Source organism: Notolabrus celidotus, chromosome 20 (assembly GCF_009762535.1).
Source record: "Notolabrus celidotus isolate fNotCel1 chromosome 20, fNotCel1.pri, whole genome shotgun sequence".
Classification (NCBI taxonomy): Eukaryota; Metazoa; Chordata; class Actinopteri; order Labriformes; family Labridae; genus Notolabrus; species Notolabrus celidotus.
The window spans coordinates 19,178,413-19,197,424 of NC_048291.1; the positions used below are offsets into that span (position 1 = coordinate 19,178,413).

The following is a 19,012-nucleotide window of genomic DNA, read 5'->3' on the forward strand; positions in this document are numbered from 1 at the left end:
TTATTATTTAAAAAAAAAAAAGTATTATTATTTTTATTATTTTAATCATAATTATCTAAACCATTGTTTTACATGTATTTATTTGCTGTTCATCTGATCACGTTAACTCTACCTTATTTTTAACTTTCCTTTCCACTCTTACTTATTTTATTAATTTTACTGTGTTGATTTTCTTTTGTAAGTATCTATTTTTTAATCATGCCTTTTATAATTTTACCATTGCTGTTGTTTTCTGACTGTCTGTTACTCTGTGAAGCACTTTGGGCTACATGTTTTTATGTATGAAAGGTGCTATATAAATAAAGTTGAGTTGAGTTTAGTATTGAAAATAATATAAACACTACCAGTGAAAAGTTTGGACACACCTTCTCATTCAATGTTTTTTTATTTATTCTAATTATTTTCAACACTGTAGATTAATACTGAAGACATCAAAACTATGAAATAGTCCATTATGTACTGGTACTTACCCTACCTCTGAACAACACAACTGATGATGACAAACACATTAGGTGTGTCCAAACTTTTGATTGGTAGTGTATGTGTATATACAGTGGATAGCAAAAGTCTACACACTCCTGTTAAAATGCCAGGTTTTGTGATGTAAAAAAAGTTATACCAAGAAAAATCACGTCAGAACTTTTTCCACCTTTAATGTGACCTATAACATGATTCAATTGAAAAAAAAATTGAAATATTTTAGGGGAAGAATAAAAAAGAAAAAACTAAAATAATGTGGTTGGTAATGTGGTAATGTATCTAATATATATATATATATATATATATATATATATATATATATATATATATATATATATATATATATTAGATACATATAAAATAAATAATGAAAAAGTAGTTACAAGGAGTCGTGAAAGTAGAGTGTACATGTTTGTAATATTTTATTTATTTATTTATGGATTTCTCAATTTGAGGCGACCAAGATTATTACAGTGTATTTTTTTCAATTTAATAATCACTCTTCTACATCTACGGCAAATACTGATATACAAGTGGGTCTACATATATTACATACACAACATAAATTCAAATAAAAAAATACTTCTGTTTTACAAGTATAATTAAAAACATGAATTACATCGAAACTTTACAACTAAATATATTTCTCAAAAAATAACAAATCTTGGTACCAGGTTCATTAACATGTGAATAACTTTTGACATTCTACTATCACCAAAGTCCAGATTAATCTTCCTTAAAATGTCTTAAATCTTAAAATGTTAAATAGAAGCCAAGATTGACTAAAAGGCATCAATGTTGTGTAGCACTTGAGAAACCATGTCAACACCGTCTCTTTCCCAGGTGGAAGGTTGCTGTGATGTAGTCTTGAAGTGATCACATTTCCTGAGATAAGGGAGGAACTACATAGTTTTGTAGGAACCACTGCCTTCAGAACTGAGCTCGTCATCCTGGATGTTTCCTCCCACCGCACCGGCAGACACCCTAGCCAGAAAAAACACAACACAGCCATTAAAGGTGAGAATATTTGGCTTTATCCATCATAAAAATAGATACATCATTAAAGTCTGATAAAAGCTTGAAAACCACATTCTCTGTACATGTACAAAAGAAACTGTAAAATCAGTGACCTTGTCCTGCGCTGATTCTCCTTTTCTTCCAGTTCCATTTGAGACAGTTGGTTGACAAGTGCAACACCAATGCAGTCACTCAAAACATTGACAACAGTGTTGCAGCGGTCCCTGAAAGACAAATCACATCCTAATAAGAAAACAGGACATGCAGCTACTAAAACTGAGCCAATGTGTCTGAAATTACCATGAAACTATGTCTTAGTGTATACGTTTTGGGCATAACAACTGCAACGTAAACCATACTTGTCCAACGACTTTTTGAAGCATTGTGTCAGCAATTTTGTCGTCACCATTTTGGTTTTCTGGAGCAATCAATGGCATATTTAGTCAAGCAGGATTTGTTGGAAAGCAGTGGGGAAATGCAGGAGGCAGATGGCTGTCTAATATGAGTCTGGTTCTGCTTGAGGTTCCTGCCTGTTAAGGGAATTCTTTGCACAGGCCGCAACATACGAATCAAACAAAATGATCCATCCAATACCTGCATGTATGAATTCCCCAAAGGAACCTGAAGAAGTTCAGTGACTTCTTACAGAAGTGACACCTTGTAGACAGCTGGCTGCACCTACCTGTTACCTAAAACACCACACCCCTAATAATACTTTTAAGCCTTTATGTTTTTGATACTAGTCAGTTGTCTTGATTTGAAACTTAACCACATAGAGTTGAACCGTTTTCTGTACTAGGCTGTAAACATGTTTTAATTCTGTAAATGTAAAGCTTTTCAATGTGGGTCCTGATGGGTATTGACCTGATTTTGGAGCCAGTTCTTTTTGGCCAATCAGAATCAAGTATTTCTCAAAGCTGTATTTTTTATGTATTTGACCTTTATTTTACCAGGTAAAAAAATGTTTGAGATCCAGTTCTCATTTACAAACGTGACCTGGCTACAAACATGACCACAGCTGTATTGTAAGTACCGATGAAAACTCAGTTGTAGATAATCGCTTTTAACTCATCCCAATAATTTGAATAGCTCAGTTTATAAAGGCTCACTCATAGACTGTATGAAAAGTGGACGTAGTATCCGTTTTGTCGCCCATCGGTTCCTGAAGTGCTGTTTTAAGGCCAATTCTTGACAGATGCCATATGCTGAACAGAAACCAAACTACGTCCAAGCTAGTGTGAGGTAAAGAGGGGGGCCTTTAGCCTTTTCGCTAACAGCTACAGGGTGCCTTCCCTGTAATCCGGTCAGCCATACCGATACTTAGGCAAAACTTGTAAGTTTAATATCTTCGGAAATAACAAGCTATAAAACAATTCAACCCATGTACCCGGTGTACCGATTAAAGGCTGATTTATACTTCTGGGTCGAATCGATGGCGCAGCCTACGGCGGAGGTCCATGTAACTCCCGTACCTAAGCAGATCCCTACGCACGTAGCAGACGTGCACCTCCTCCAAAATGTAACTACCCGTAGAATCGACGCAGACCGCAAGCCCTGTGATTGGTCCGCTCGGCGGCATTGTATTTCCCGCATTTACAGCACTTCCGGGATCCCTGCTCATCGGCCACAAATTTGCTGTGCATTTCGTCTCTTCCTATCTTTTCTTTCTAGTAATCATGTCTGTATGATTAATATGTATCGGCTGTAGATTAGCATAACACGCTCTGAATCGCTGTGGAAGAGTAAACAGAGATCGCAGCGGGGCCGGAAGCAGGCGACTGGCTATCAGAGAGACCGCACTGCCCTCAAACGTTTCCGCAGAGAATTGCTGCGCAACACGGACACATCGATGCACAAGTATGTGATGCTCATGTCCGCGTCAGCCCCTGCTTCGTAGGGGCGACACAGAAGTTTAAACCAGCCATAAAAATTTAGCTATTCAGACCTAAACCTAAACGTTTTGAACCAGGCTGCAAAACATGTTTATTATGCTGCAATATCATCATTTTTGAATGGGTGTGTACGTGGTTTGTCAGTGTTTCTGCAGGCAGCCTCAAACTAACGTTCAATGAACTAAGGTCGTATTTTAAGACTGGAGTTGCTGCTTCTGGTCTCACCACTCAAACTTTTGTCATGAGCAGAAAAATGAACCATAAAAACCAGTTCTGCAATTTGGTCTCTTCACAACTATCAAAATCAGAAAAGGTAGCTTTAATGATTCCTTCCAAAATATTAATTGAAAGTTTCTGTAAATGTTGGACTCCAGACCATTGGTTAAACTTACAGCAGCCATTCCACAAGCACCAAGCCGGCAACTTCCTTTGCAGGTAAACCCATTGCACTAAGTACAAAGAGGGTCGACATTGCTCCTTTCGCTGGGATCCCTGCTGGTCCTGTACTGGAGACTGAAACAACTATTCTGCAGAGCAAACAAAATCCACTTAATATCCACCATGATGAATGATTTCTATAATTGTACCATGAAGTCTGACTGCTGCCTACCCGATCATGATTAACTGGGAGAGGCACAAATCGATGTGGCTGAGCTGGGCTATGAACACTGCCGCAGCCACCTCATAGAGGGCAGTTCCATCCATGTTGACTCTGGCCCCAATGGGCAGCATGAAGCGGCTCACTTTGGGATCAATGTGGTTTCTCTTCTCACAGCTTTTGAGAGTGAGCTGCAGTGTGGCAGAGCTTTGAAACACATTGTAGTTTTTTTTTTTATCTCAGTGGCATAATCACATAAAAAAATATTAAGAGTGAAATCCTTTTATAAAATTTAAACTGTTATGCAGTAGTGATAAAAAATGAAAAAAAAAAAAACATAGGCCTACGTTATTACTCTTACCTGGATGAGAGGATGAATGCGGTCCGTAATGCAGGAGAGACCCCTTTCATGACTTTCCAGGGGTTACATCTCGCTAGCAGAAGATAGATTGTTGGCAGAACTATCACTCCGTGGATAGAGAGCCTAAAACACACAATGCAAACCATAATAACCACAATATCCATACCGATACGACTTTATATAATACAGCGGAAATTATTTTTAACAGGCTGTCTTGCCATAAAGCCTGCACCAAACAGTCTCTTCAGGATTATGCAGCCCTTTCCTGTGATTGTCTTGAATGAGCACTTTTCAAAAAAAGTGTGCTGTGTTATTATAACACCATTGTAAAGAGACAGGGGATATTACTTTCTTAATGTACAATCACTCTTTCAGATCAGCAATGGTACACAGTAAACTCTGGAGCCTCTACTTGGTGGAGAGTTTGGAACACAGCCTCTGATTGGTCATTAGGTTCCACCATAGACTATATAACAAATGGACGTAGTATCTGTGACGTCACCAATCTGTTTCTGAATCGCCGTTTTGAAGACTAACGTCGACAGGTGCCATATTGGAAATGCTGAACTCAACCTAACGTCTGTTGAGCTAGTGTGAGGTAAAGAGGCAGGCCTTTAGCCTGTTTGCTAACAGCTACAAGGTTCCCATTTGTCAGTCAAGCCAGTCATGTCCTTAAATGGGCAAAACTCGTAATCTTAATATCTTCTGAACTGCCGTATTATAAAATAATTCACCCCCGTACAGTGTGTGCCGATAGTGAAATGAACTATTCAAACCTGAACTGTTTTTTAAACCAGGTTGTAAACATGTTTATTATTTCTGGAAGATCGTCTTTTTTGAATGGGTGTGTATGTGGTTACCATTGTTTATGTATGCAGCCTCAAGTGGACGCTCAATGAACTGCAGTTTTTGACACTTCCGCATAGACTTCATATTTTATGACTGGAGGTTGCCGCTTGGTTTCCACACAAAGCATCGTTTAGTGGTTTAGTAGATAGCTAGGAATTTTCATATTTTCAGTAACAAAGAAGTGACCTTGCTGACCCACATGAAGACAAGTTCTAAATCAACTTTTGAGAATTTGTCAGGAGATGATATAAAAAAGTTATACTGTATACCATTCTATATTTATACAGCGCCAAATCACAACAAACGTTATCTCAAGTTGCTTTTACAAACATAACAGCTCTAGACGGTACTATGTGTTAAATTATTAACACAGACCCAACATCAAGACAGGATAAAACTCAGTCTTATCTCATCGCAATCCATCATAAGTAGAGCCCTTGAGGGTACGCACTCATCGATTCTGCTGCAGTGAGAAATACACTTAAAAGACCTGCAGTCCATCTGCTATTACGATCCAGTCCCATCTTACTGACAGGATTCGATCTTATCTCATCTTAATACACCATGAGCATTGCACCTCGCAGCATTTAGCTAGACACAGCAGCAAGGAAAAACTTATTTTTAACAGGCATGTTAGACATGTTAGACATCTCTCTTACTCCCCTCTATCCCTCTTTCAAGACCCAACTCGGTCGAGGCATGATGGCTGTCTAACATGAGTCTGGTTCTGCCTGAGGTTTCTGCCTGTTAAAAATAAGTTTATCCTCGCCACTGTAACTAGCTAAATACTGCAATATGCAATGCTCATGATGGATTAAGGTGGGGTCAGACTGAGTCTTACCCTGTCTTGAAGTTGGGTCTCTGTTCATAATTTGACATTAAGTGGACTAGACCTCCTATATTTGTAAAAGCGTCTTGAGATAACGTTTGTTGTGATTTGGCGCTATACAAATAAAGATTTATTGATTGATTGATTGATAGACGGCCATCTGCCTGGACCGACTTAGGGTTGGAAAAAGGGATAGAGGAGATGAAAAGAGAGAGAGATGATAGTGGTGAGACGGATAGTAGTCGTTGTAGCCGCTGACACATCCGTAGCAGCTGGAGTCTGGAACGTACACAGCAGCAGGCCACCTACGGCAACGACTCAGAGGAACCTAAGAGACAAGGGAGCTCAAGGACTCCAGAAAGGTCTATGGTTGAAGCATGTTGGAGTGACCCCATTAAAATTGCATTGTTAGAATAATTCATTCAAAGTAAAGGAAGGAGAACATACCCAAGAACAACCACAGTCACAAACTTCCCCAGTTTGTAGATATCCTGCCAGTCATGAACTACGAGCACATGGCCGACTGTCATGAACAGGACTCCTACCGGCAAGTAGCTGCGGAGGATACAAGAGAATTAAAAACAGGGCTTATTATTAAACATTAGAGCTGTGGTCTGATTTAAGATTACTCTAAAGGAAATTGGCTCTGTCTCTCTCATTTAAGAGGAAGAGATAAATTAAATATAATGAGGAAAACTCATTCTCTCATTCAGTTTTTTATATGGATGACTCTTTTCACTTTACCACATAAACAAGGCAACCATTTGCTCGATGACCTTGTTGACAATTCCCAGGAGCTGCACAACGATTTTCCCTTCTTCCATGTTCTTTAGGGCAACTCCAAAAACAAAGGTGCACACAATCAGGCCCACGGAGTTTAATCTTCCAATGTAGTGACCCGGTTGTTCCTCTTCGTGGGCATTCTGAAGCAAGAAAGGAAACCATCACTAACAATGATCTGAGAGCAACATCTTAAGACAATCTTTGTAGAGATAGGTGGAGAAATGTTTACCGTTTCCGTGGTGTCCGAGTGCATTTCAAACTCCGTCTTGTCAGTCTGGTACTATAAAAAAAGGGCTCATATGAGTAATACATTTTCTCCATGGAAAGCAAAGAAATGGTGGATTCTTTAACAAACCTGTTGGACGCTAGCCTGAATCAGATTTTCTGGAAACATTATCCTATAGAGAATAAAAAATAGTCAAATAATAGCATCACAATGTGAAAAAACATTTTTAGTCTACTTTTCAGATTACGTTACCACGGAAGAGAATTAGGGCCACTGGAATAAAAAAAGGTGGAATATCGTTTGTAAATTCTGATATTAAAGTCAGAATTCTGAGATTAAGGTGCCATGTGATCCTAGCTCACCCCCTTCCCCCCAACCCCCCCTCATCACTTACTTTAACTCTGCCTGTCCCATTGAAAGTTACTAACCATAGACCTTTCTGGAGTCCCTGAGCTCCATTGTCTCGTGGGTTCCTCTGCCGTAGGCATCCTCCTGCTGCGGACGTTCTGGACTCCAGCTGATACTGATGTGCTGGACTCCAGCGGCAACAGCTTCTACTACTCGTCTCATCACTATCACCTCTCTCTCTTACTCCCCTCTATCTGTCTTTCCAGACCCAACTTGGTCGAGGCATGATGGCTGTCTAACATGAGTCTGGTTCTGCCTGAGGTTTCTGCCTGTTAAAGGGAAGTTTTTCCTCGCCACTGTAACTAGCTAAATACTGCGATGTGCAACGCTCATGATGGATTAAGATGGGGTCAGACTGAGTCTTACCCTGTCTTGAAGTTGGGTCTCTGTTCATAATTTGACATAGAGTGGTCTTGACCTCCTATGTTTGTAAAAGCGTCTTGAGATAATGTTTGTTGTGATTTGGTGCTATACAAATAAAGGTTGATTGATTGATTGATTGATTGATTGATTGATTGATTGATTGATTGATTGATTGATGATGTCCACTGCCACTGTTTTTACTCTGGGAGCACCCATAACCTCAATTTCAGAGCTTTTCTCACCAGTGTTTACTGTTGCTAGGTTAAAAAAGTATTCCTGCGGCACTGCTGCTTCCCTAAGTAGCGACTGTTGGGTCGGTTTTACAACGCTCTGTATGCTTCGTACTCGCTTTCATTCAATGACATTCCAACAAGAAACTGTAAAAACTATTGATAGAAACTGTGGCATTAATAGCAGCTCTAAACTTGGATATTTTACCTCGAAAAAACGAGTGTGATAAAGTTTCTTGTCCTTACAAACCTTCACCATTGTTGTTGACAAAGTTGATTTCAGAAGTCCCACCCCAGTCAAAATTCTGAGATTAGAGTCAGAATTTCAACTTTTTTCAAATAATTCTGAGATTAAAGTCCGAATTCTGAGATCAAGGATCAAAGTGAGAATTCTGACTTTAATCTCAAAATAAATATACACTACCAGTCAAAAGTTTGGACACACCTTCTTGTTCAATGTTTTCTATTTATTTAAAGGTGACATATCATGCAAAATTGACTTTTTAATGGTTCTCTACCTGAAATATGTTTCCCTGGCATGTCTACAAACCCCCCGAAAATGAAAAAAAATCCATTCTGCCCTGTTCTGATTTCTCCACCTTTCTGTAAATGTGTGCTGAAACGAGCCGTTTTAAGTTTTCTGTGTTTTTCATACGTCACAAGCTTGGAGCTTGTTCAGCCCATAGACTGTATAGAATACAACTCAACTCCCCCTCGTTTTTCATTACCTGCACACATGTGTGCTAACAAGGAGCTTAGGAGGGAGGCATGCTAGTTGTAGGCTGTCTTGATAAACACAAATGTCGGATTTACTTCCCCACGTCTGCAGATTTGAAGATCTAGTGGATGATTTTTAATTTTCATGGAAAAGTGCTAGCGCTAGTTAGCATAGCCACATAGCTACATGTTCGTAGCTGTGTACCAAGACACATGTCGACATACTGACAAATAAAACAACAAGAAACACTAAATCTGTGACCAATCGTTCAGAAAGGTCCTGCTGCAGGCGCCTCTCTGTCAGGATCAGATTCTGGATCAAATTCAGAGGGTTGAAGTAACGCGGGTCTGTGAGCAGCCGTGTATATTCAGCCAACATGTAAACATTAGATCAACGTGCTGGAGAGCCGAGGCCACATCCACTTCCTGAGGGGCTGAAAAAGAGGGGTTTTACAGGCATGCCAAAATCTGATTTCAAAGTGTTTTTTTGAGCAATAAACTTTAAAGACATGTTTTGGGGACCTCTTAGACCAATATATTTTAATGAAAAAGAGCATAACATGTCACCTTTAAATTATTTTCAACATTGTAGATTAATACTGAAGACATCAAAACTAGGAAATAATATGGTTTGGCCATAATATGGTTTACAACAGTAGTCAAATAGGGCTATCCAATGTGTGCTAACCCTACCTCTGAACACAACAAGTGATGGTATCAAATACATTAAGAAGGCAAGTAACTCCACAAATTAACTCTTGACAAGGCTCACGTGTTCATTCAAAACCATTCCTAGAGACCTCATGAAGCTGATTGAGAGAATACCAAGAGTGTGCAAAGCTGTCACCAAGGCCAAAGGGGGCTACTTTACATAATCTAACATATAAAACATATTTTTTTTAACACTTTTTTGTTAATTAAATAATTCCATATGTGTTCTTTCATAGTTTGATTTCTTCAGTAATAGAAAATAATTGAAGTAAATAAAAACCATTGAATGAGAAGGTGTGTCCAAACTTTTGACTGGTAGTGTATATAAATCATTTTTCCCTGTGGCCCTAATCCTCTTCTGTACCTAACCATATCCGTAATGTGATTTTCTTCTTACCTCAATTGGTCCAACAAGGCATACCAGCAGAAGAAGATGAACCCTTCATCCGTCTCAACTTCTTCAGTGGTAACCCCAGGTTTGATCAGCATCGCCAAGATTATCCCTATAACACACATACAGGGTTGGAAAATAGAGACAACAAATGCTTTATTCATTCAATGTGGGCAGACAACTTATCAAATCAACTTTTTTAGTTGTGTTTCATGAAAGTAATCCACAAAGTTCTTAACATTTTATTAAACTGAGAAACAAGGAGAGAAAAATGACTGAAACCGCTGCATTGTCAGAACTGTTCAAATAGGTACATCTATAACAAAGATTAGTATTTACCAGTGGAGGACAGCAACAAAGTTAGTTGCACTCATGGATTGTGAAAATGCAATAATGTTGTACAATTTTTAAAAGTATGTTGAATATTGAAGTATTTTCAAAATAAAGTACTCCATCAGATTAACTTAAGTAATAACTTTACAGATCAACTTTCACTTTTATTGGAGTAACAATTGACCAGGAGTATCCACACTGTGACTCAAAAAATAAACTTGTATACTCTGTTCACTATGGTATTTAACTATTGTATCCATTTTGTATTTCCTTGAAAAACATACAATTATTTCATTAAGAGTGTAAAAAAGGGAAGTGGGAAGCTGGTCATATATATTTACCTGTGACCATAGCCGAAATAGTCGTGAGGAAAAAGTACACAGCTGCCCGCAGAGCGATTCTCAAAGAGATGTTCAAACGGTGGACTGTATACATATCACACAGGTCAGAGACTCCTAGGGAAAAAAAACATACATTCCATGCTATTAGGAGGAGTCAAGTCATATATTAGTTATGTTATCATACACTTACAACGGGCAGCAAAAAATCATGTCACTTCTAAACTGTGACACATTGATGTTGGACGTGCAAATACAGTTACTACACATACATGAGCTACATATTAAATAAATAATGGTATCATTTTGACATGGTGAAAGGCTCACAGGCCAACAGTTACATATTGTATTGTGTTTACTATAGTCGTATTTTTGTTTTCATGAATGTTGAAATGATTTACAGAAACATAAGGACCACCTGTTCTATATATCTACCAGTGAACTTAAAAATGCTGTGTATTGTTCACAAAGTGAAAACCACACATCAAACTCACCGGTTATCACACTTGAAACAATGAGAGGGATAATTATCATCTGAATCATTCGCTCAAGGATTCCTCCTAGCAACACAATCAAGCCTGTCTCTAACTCCGAAAGATCCAGGTATAACTTGGCAGCAATGCCAGTCACAATTCCTGTTGGAAAATTACAGAAATATTAGAAATTATTCAAATGAGGAACAGAACATACAGGCTAGCCATTTAAATGTCTGAATTTGAGAGGTAAGTGTAACTACTCAAACTTATTCTAATGGACCACTCGCAGACAAAGAAGCTGGGATTTTGTAAAATAATACTCATGATACACAATAGAAGTCAGATTTGGGTGCAGAAAAACTAGTAAAAATGAGCAATACTCACACTTGAGGATTTTCACATTCAAACACCATTAATGACAATATGTTCACTTTAACATCAATATCACATGTAGGCCAATGACCTTGAAACACTATTAAAGAAAAGAGATGCATCAATTGATCACAGTTCATCATCAGTTCAACACAATCACTCATGTTGTTGTGTTGATATTGCCTGTCTGTGTTTTGTTAGTCTTGAATTTGTCTGCCTGTGTTTTGTTAGTCTTGATTTTGTCTGACTGTGTTTTGTTAGTCTTGATTATGTCTGCCTGTGTTTTGTTAGTCTTGAAATGATCTGCCTGTGTTTTGTTAGTCTTGAATTTGTCTGCGTGTGTTTTGTTAGTCTTGATTTTGTCTGCCTGTGTTTTGTTAGTCTTAATATTGTCTGCCTGTGTTTTGTTAGTTTTGAATTTGTCTGCCTGTGTTTTGTTAGTGTTTAAATGATCTGCCTGTGTTTTGTTAGTCTTGACTTTGTCTGCCTGTGTTTTGTTAGTCTTAATATTGTCTGCCTGTGTTTTGTTAGTCTTGAAATGATCTGCCTGTGTTTTGTTAGTCTTGAATTTGTCTGCCTGTGTTTTGTTAGTCTTGATTTTGTCTGCCTGTGTTTTGTTAGTGTTGAAATGATCTGCCTGTGTTTTGTTAGTCTTGATTTTGTCTGCCTGTGTTTTATTACTCTTGATTTTGTCTGCCTGGGTTTTGTTAGTCTTGATTTTGTCTGAGTGTGTTTTGTTAGTCTTGAAATGATCTGCCTGTGTTTTGTTAGTCTTGATTTTGTCTGCCTGTGTTTTGTTAGTTTTGAATTTGTCTGCCTGTGTTTTGTCAGTCTTGAATTTGTCTGCCTGTGTTTTGTCAGTCTTGATTTTGTCTGCCTGTGTTTTGTTAGTCTTGATTTTGTCTGCCTGTGTTTTGTTAGTCTTAATATTGTCTGCCTGTGTTTTGTTAGTCTTGAAATGATCTGCCTTTGTTTTGTTAGTCTTGATTTTGTCTGCCTGTGTTTTGTTAGTCTTGAAATTATCTGCCTGTGTTTTTCTTAGTCTTGAATTTGTCTGCCTGTGTTTTGTTAGTCTTAATATTGTCTGCCTGTGTTTTGTTAGTCTTGAAATGATCTGCCTGTGTTTTGTTAGTCTTGATTTTGTCTGCCTGTGTTTTATTACTCTTGATTTTGTCTGCCTGGGTTTTGTTAGTCTTGATTTTGTCTGAGTGTGTTTTGTTAGTCTTGAAATGATCTGCCTGTGTTTTGTTAGTCTTGATTTTGTCTGCCTGTGTTTTGTTAGTCTTAATATTGTCTGCCTGTGTTTTGTTAGTTTTGAATTTGTCTGCCTGTGTTTTGTCAGTCTTGAATTTGTCTGCCTGTGTTTTGTCAGTCTTGATTTTGTCTGCCTGTGTTTTGTTAGTCTTGATTTTGTCTGCCTGTGTTTTGTTAGTCTTAATATTGTCTGCCTGTGTTTTGTTAGTCTTGAAATGATCTGCCTTTGTTTTGTTAGTCTTGATTTTGTCTGCCTGTGTTTTGTTAGTCTTGAAATTATCTGCCTGTGTTTTTCTTAGTCTTGAATTTGTCTGCCTGTGTTTTGTTAGTCTTAATATTGTCTGCCTGTGTTTTGTTAGTCTTGAAATGATCTGCCTGTGTTTTGTTAGTCTTGATTTTGTCTGCCTGTGTTTTTGTTAGTCTTGATTTTGTCTGCCTGTGTTTTGTTAGTCTTGAAATGATCTGCCTTTGTTTTGTTAGTCTTAATATTGTCTGCCTGTGTTTTGTTAGTCTTGAAATGATCTGCCTTTGTTTTGTTAGTCTTGAAGTTGTCTGCCTGTGTTTTGTTAGTCTTGAATTTTGTCTGCCTGTGTTTTGTTAGTCTTGATTTTGTCTGCCCGTGTTTCGTTAGTCTTGATTTTGTCTGCCTGTGTTTTGTTAGTCTTGAAATGATCTGCCTGTGTTTTGTTAGTCTTGATTTTGTCTGCCTGTGTTCCGTTAGTCTTGATTTTGTCTGCCTGTTTTGTTAGTCTTGAAATGATGTGCCTGTGTTTTGTTGGTCTTGATTTTGTCTGTCTGTGTTTTGTTAGTCTTGATTTTGTCTGCCTGTGTTTTGTTAGTCTTGATTTTGTCTGCCTGTGTTTTGTTAGTCATGAAATGATCTGCTTTTTTCTTGTTTGTTTTGAAGTTGTCTCCGTGTGTTTTGTTAGTTTTGAATTTGTCTGCCTGTGTTTTGTTAGTCTTGATTTTGTCTGCCTGTGTTTTGTTAGTCTTGATTTTGTCTGCCTGTGTTTTGTTAGTCTTGAATTTGTCTGCCTGTGTTTTGTTAGTCTTGATTTTTCCTGCCTGTGTTTTGTCAGTCTTGATTATGTCTGCGTGTGTTTTGTCAGTCTTAATATAGTCTGCCTGTGTTTTGTTAGCTTTGAATTTGTCTGCCTGTGTTTTGTTAGTCTTGATTTTGTCTGCCTGTGTTTTGTTAGTCTTGAAATGATCTGCCTGTGTTTTGTTAGTCTTGATTTTGTCTGCCTGTTTTTTGTTGGTCTTGATTTTGTCTGCCTGTGTTTTTTTAGTCTTGAAATGATCTGCCTGTGTTTTGTTAGTCTTGATTTTGTCTGCCTGTGTTTTTGTTAGTCTTGATTTTGTCTGCCTGTGTTTTGTTAGTCTTGAAATGATCTGCCTGTGTTTTGTTAGTCTTGAATTTGTCTGCGTGTGTTTTGTCAGTCTTAATATTGTCTGCCTGTGTTTTATTAGTTTTGAATTTGTCTGCCTTTGTTTTGTTAGTTTTGATTTTGTCTGCCTGTGATTTGTTAGTCTTGAAATGATCTGCCTGTCTTTTGTTAGTGTTGAATTTGTCTGCCTGTGTTTTGTTAGTCTTGATTTTGTCTGCCTGTGTTTTGTTAGTCTTGAAATGATCTGCCTGTGTTTTGTGAGTTCTGAATTTGTCTGCCTGTGTTTTGTTAGTTTTGAATTTGTCTGCCTGTGTTTTGTTAGTCTTGATTTTGTCTGCCAGTGATTTGTTAGTCTTGAAATGATCTGCCTGTCTTTTTTTAGTGTTGAATTTGTCTGCCTGTGTTTTGTTAGTCTTGATTTTTCCTGCCTGTGTTTTGTTAGTCTTGATTATGTCTGCGTGTGTTTTGTTAGTCTTGAAATGATCTGCCTGTCTTTTGTTAGTCTTGATTTTGTCTGCCTGTGTTTTGTTAGTCTTGATTTTGTCTGCCTGTGTTTTGTTAGTGTTGAAATGATCTGCCTGTGTTTTGTTAGTCTTGATTTTGTCTGCCTGTTTTTTGTTGGTCTTGATTTTGTCTGCCTGGGTTTTTTTAGTCTTGAAATGATCTGCCTGTGTTTTGTGAGTTCTGAATTTGTCTGCCTGTGTTTTGTTAGTTTTGAATTTGTCTGCCTGTGTTTTGTTAGTCTTGATTTTGTCTGCCTATGTTTTGTTAGTTTTGAATTTGTCTGCCTGTGATTTGTTAGTCTTGAAATGATCTGCCTGTCTTTTGTTAGTGTTGAATTTGTCTGCCTGTGTTTTGTTAGTCTTGATTTTTCCTGCCTGTGTTTTGTTAGTCTTGATTATGTCTGCGTGTGTTTTGTTAGTCTTGAAATGATCTGCCTGTGTTTTGTTAGTCTTGATTTTGTCTGCCTGTGTTTTGTTAGTCTTGATTTTGTCTGCCTGTGTTTTGTTAGTCTTGAAATGATCTGCCTGTGTTTTGTTAGTCGTGATTTTGTCTGCCTGTTTTTTGTTGGTCTTGATTTTGTCTGCCTGGGTTTTTTTAGTCTTGAAATGATCTGCCTGTGTTTTGTTAGTCTTGATTTTGTCTGCCTGTGTTTTTGTTAGTCTTGATTTTGATTGCGTGTGTTTTGTTAGTCTTGAAATGATCTGCCTGTGTTTCGTTAGTCTTGATTTTGTCTGCCTGTGTTTTGTTAGTCTTGATTTTGTCTGCCTGTGTTTTTTTAGTCTTGAAATGATCTGCCTGTGTTTTGTTAGTCTTGATTTTGTCTGCCTGTTTTTTGTTGGTCTTGATTTTGTCTGCCTGGGTTTTTTTAGTCTTGAAATGATCTGCCTGTGTTTTGTTAGTCTTGATTTTGTCTGCCTGTGTTTTTGTTAGTCTTGATTTTGTCTGCCTGTGTTTTTGTTAGTCTTGAAATGATCTGCCTGTGTTTTGTTAGTCTTGAATTTGTCTGCGTGTGTTTTGTCAGTCTTAATATTGTCTGCCTGTGTTTTGTTAGTCTTGAAATGATCTGCCTGTGTTTTGTTAGTCTTGATTTTGTCTGCCTGTGTTTTGTTAGTCTTGAATTTGTCTGCGTGTGTTTTGTCAGTCTTAATATTGTCTGCCTGTGTTTTGTTAGTCTTGAAATGATCTGCCTGTGTTTTTGTTAGTCTTGATTTTGTCTGCCTGTTTTTTGTTGGTCTTGATTTTGTCTGCCTGGGTTTTGTTAGTATTGAAATGATCTGCCTGGGTTTTGTTAGTCTTGATTTTGTCTGCCTGTGTTTTGTTAGTCTTAATTATGTCTGCGTGTGTTTTGTTAGTCTTAATATTGTCTGCCTGTGTTTTGTTAGTCTTGAAATGATCTGCCTGTGTTTTGTTAGTCTTGAAGTTGTCTGCCTGTGTTTTGTTAGTCTTGAATTTTGTCTGCCTGTGTTTTGTTAGTCTTGATTTTGTCTGCCCGTGTTTCGTTAGTCTTGATTTTGTCTGCCTGTGTTTTGTTAGTCTTGAAATGATCTGCCTGTGTTTTGTTAGTCTTGAATTTGTCTGCCTGTGTTCCGTTAGTCTTGATTTTGTCTGCCTGTTTTGTTAGTCTTGAAATGATGTGCCTGTGTTTTGTTAGTCTTGAATTTGTCTGCGTGTGTTTTGTCAGTCTTAATATTGTCTGCCTGTGTTTTGTTAGTCTTGAAATGATCTGCCTGTGTTTTGTTAGTCTTGATTTTGTCTGCCTGTGTTTTGTTAGTCTTGAATTTGTCTGCCTGTGTTTTGTTAGTCTTGAAATGATCTGCCTGTGTTTTGTTAGTCTTGAATTTGTCTGCGTGTGTTTTGTCAGTCTTAATATTGTCTGCCTGTGTTTTGTTAGTCTTGAAATGATCTGCCTGTGTTTTGTTAGTCTTGATTTTGTCTGCCTGTGTTTTGTCAGTCTTAATATTGTCTGCCTGTGTTTTGTTAGTCTTGAAATGATCTGCCTGTGTTTTGTTAGTCTTGATTTTGTCTGCCTGTTTTTTGTTGGTCTTTATTTTGTCTGCCTGGGTTTTGTTAGTATTGAAATGATCTGCCTGGGTTTTGTTAGTCTTGATTTTGTCTGCCTGTGTTTTGTTAGTCTTAATTATGTCTGCGTGTGTTTTGTTAGTCTTAATATTGTCTGCCTGTGTTTTGTTAGTCTTGAAATGATCTGCCTGTGTTTTGTTAGTCTTGAAGTTGTCTGCCTGTGTTTTGTTAGTCTTGAATTTTGTCTGCTTGTGTTTTGTTAGTCTTGATTTTGTCTGCCCGTGTTTCGTTAGTCTTGATTTTGTCTGCCTGTGTTTTGTTAGTCTTGAAATGATCTGCCTGTGTTTTGTTAGTCTTGAATTTGTCTGCGTGTGTTCCGTTAGTCTTGATTTTGTCTGCCTGTTTTGTTAGTCTTGAAATGATGTGCCTGTGTTTTGTTGGTCTTGATTTTGTCTGTCTGTGTTTTTTTAGTCTTGATTTTGTCTGCCTGTGTTTTGTTAGTCTTGATTTTGTCTGCCTGTGTTTTGTTAGTCATGAAATGATCTGCCTGTGTTTTGTTAGTCTTGATTTTTCCTGCCTGTGTTTTGTCAGTCTTGATTATGTCTGCGTGTGTTTTGTCAGTCTGAATATTGTCTGCCTGTGTTTTGTTAGTTTTGAATTTGTCTGCCTGTGTTTTGTCAGTCTTGAATTTGTCTGCCTGTGTTTTGTCAGTCTTGATTTTGTCTGCCTGTGTTTTGTTAGTCTTGATTTTGTCTGCCTGTGTTTTGTTAGTCTTAATATTGTCTGCCTGTGTTTTGTTAGTCTTGAAATGATCTGCCTTTGTTTTGTTAGTCTTGATTTTGTCTGCCTGTGTTTTGTTAGTCTTGAAATTATCTGCCTGTGTTTTGTTAGTCTTAATATTGTCTGCCTGTGTTTTGTTAGTCTTGAAATGATCTGCCTGTGTTTTGTTAGTCTTGAAATGATCTGCCTGTGTTTTGTTAGTCTTGATTTTGTCTGCCTGTGTTTTATTACTCTTGATTTTGTCTGCCTGGGTTTTGTTAGTCTTGATTTTGTCTGAGTGTGTTTTGTTAGTCTTGAAATGATCTGCCTGTGTTTTGTTAGTCTTGATTTTGTCTGCCTGTGTTTCGTTAGTCTTAATATTGTCTGCCTGTGTTTTGTTAGTTTTGAATTTGTCTGCCTGTGTTTTGTCAGTCTTGAATTTGTCTGCCTGTGTTTTGTCAGTCTTGATTTTGTCTGCCTGTGTTTTGTTAGTCTTGATTTTGTCTGCCTGTGTTTTGTTAGTCTTAATATTGTCTGCCTGTGTTTTGTTAGTCTTGAAATGATCTGCCTTTGTTTTGTTAGTCTTGATTTTGTCTGCCTGTGTTTTGTTAGTCTTGAAATTATCTGCCTGTGTTTTTCTTAGTCTTGAATTTGTCTGCCTGTGTTTTGTTAGTCTTAATATTGTCTGCCTGTGTTTTGTTAGTCTTGAAATGATCTGCCTGTGTTTTGTTAGTCTTGATTTTGTCTGCCTGTGTTTTTGTTAGTCTTGATTTTATCTGCCTGTGTTTTGTTAGTCTTGAAATGATCTGCCTTTGTTTTGTTAGTCTTAATATTGTCTGCCTGTGTTTTGTTAGTCTTGAAATGATCTGCCTTTGTTTTGTTAGTCTTGAAGTTGTCTGCCTGTGTTTTGTTAGTCTTGAATTTTGTCTGCCTGTGTTTTGTTAGTCTTGATTTTGTCTGCCCGTGTTTTGTTAGTCTTGATTTTGTCTGCCTGTGTTTTGTTAGTCTTGAAATGATCTGCCTGTGTTTTGTTAGTCTTGATTTTGTCTGCCTGTGTTCCGTTAGTCTTGATTTTGTCTGCCTGTTTTGTTAGTCTTGAAATGATGTGCCTGTGTTTTGTTGGTCTTGATTTTGTCTGTCTGTGTTTTGTTAGTCTTGATTTTGTCTGCCTGTGTTTTGTTAGTCTTGATTTTGTCTGCCTGTGTTTTGTTAGTCATGAAATGATCTGCCTGTTTCTTGTTTGTTTTGAAGTTGTCTCCGTGTGTTTTGTTAGTTTTGAATTTGTCTGCCTGTGTTTTGTTAGTCTTGATTTTGTCTGCCTGTGTTTTGTTAGTCTTGATTTTGTCTGCCTGTGTTTTGTTAGTCTTGAATTTGTCTGCCTGTGTTTTGTTAGTCTTGATTTTTCCTGCCTGTGTTTTGTCAGTCTTGATTATGTCTGCGTGTGTTTTGTTAGTCTTGAAATGATCTGCCTGTGTTTTGTTAGTCTTGATTTTGTCTGCCTGTTTTTTGTTGGTCTTGATTTTGTCTGCCTGGGTTTTTTTAGTCTTGAAATGATCTGCCTGTGTTTTGTTAGTCTTGATTTTGTCTGCCTGTGTTTTTTTAGTCTTGAAATGATCTGCCTGTGTTTTGTTAGTCTTGATTTTGTCTGACTGTTTTTTGTTGGTCTTGATTTTGTCTGCCTGCGTTTTTTTAGTCTAGAAATGATCTGCCTGTT

The 19,012-nt window shown here is 37.6% G+C and overlaps 1 protein-coding gene across 1 annotated transcript in view; it reads right to left on the reverse strand.

The window, feature by feature from the left end:
- Positions 1-885: 885 nt before the first annotated feature.
- LOC117831752 (excitatory amino acid transporter 3-like) overlaps positions 886-19,012 on the reverse strand; it is a 26,243-nt gene continuing 8,116 nt past the window's right edge. The window contains exons 2-13 of the mRNA XM_034710566.1: positions 11,021-11,161; positions 10,530-10,643; positions 9,862-9,967; positions 7,165-7,207; positions 7,039-7,089; positions 6,771-6,949; positions 6,474-6,581; positions 4,349-4,471; positions 4,000-4,194; positions 3,782-3,916; positions 1,611-1,721; positions 886-1,464 (exon numbers count right to left, since the gene is read on the reverse strand). Of these exons, the coding sequence (XP_034566457.1) occupies positions 1,383-1,464; positions 1,611-1,721; positions 3,782-3,916; positions 4,000-4,194; positions 4,349-4,471; positions 6,474-6,581; positions 6,771-6,949; positions 7,039-7,089; positions 7,165-7,207; positions 9,862-9,967; positions 10,530-10,643; positions 11,021-11,161 (1,388 nt within the window). The 3' untranslated portion in view covers positions 886-1,382. The remainder of the gene's footprint in view (positions 1,465-1,610; positions 1,722-3,781; positions 3,917-3,999; positions 4,195-4,348; positions 4,472-6,473; positions 6,582-6,770; positions 6,950-7,038; positions 7,090-7,164; positions 7,208-9,861; positions 9,968-10,529; positions 10,644-11,020; positions 11,162-19,012) is intronic.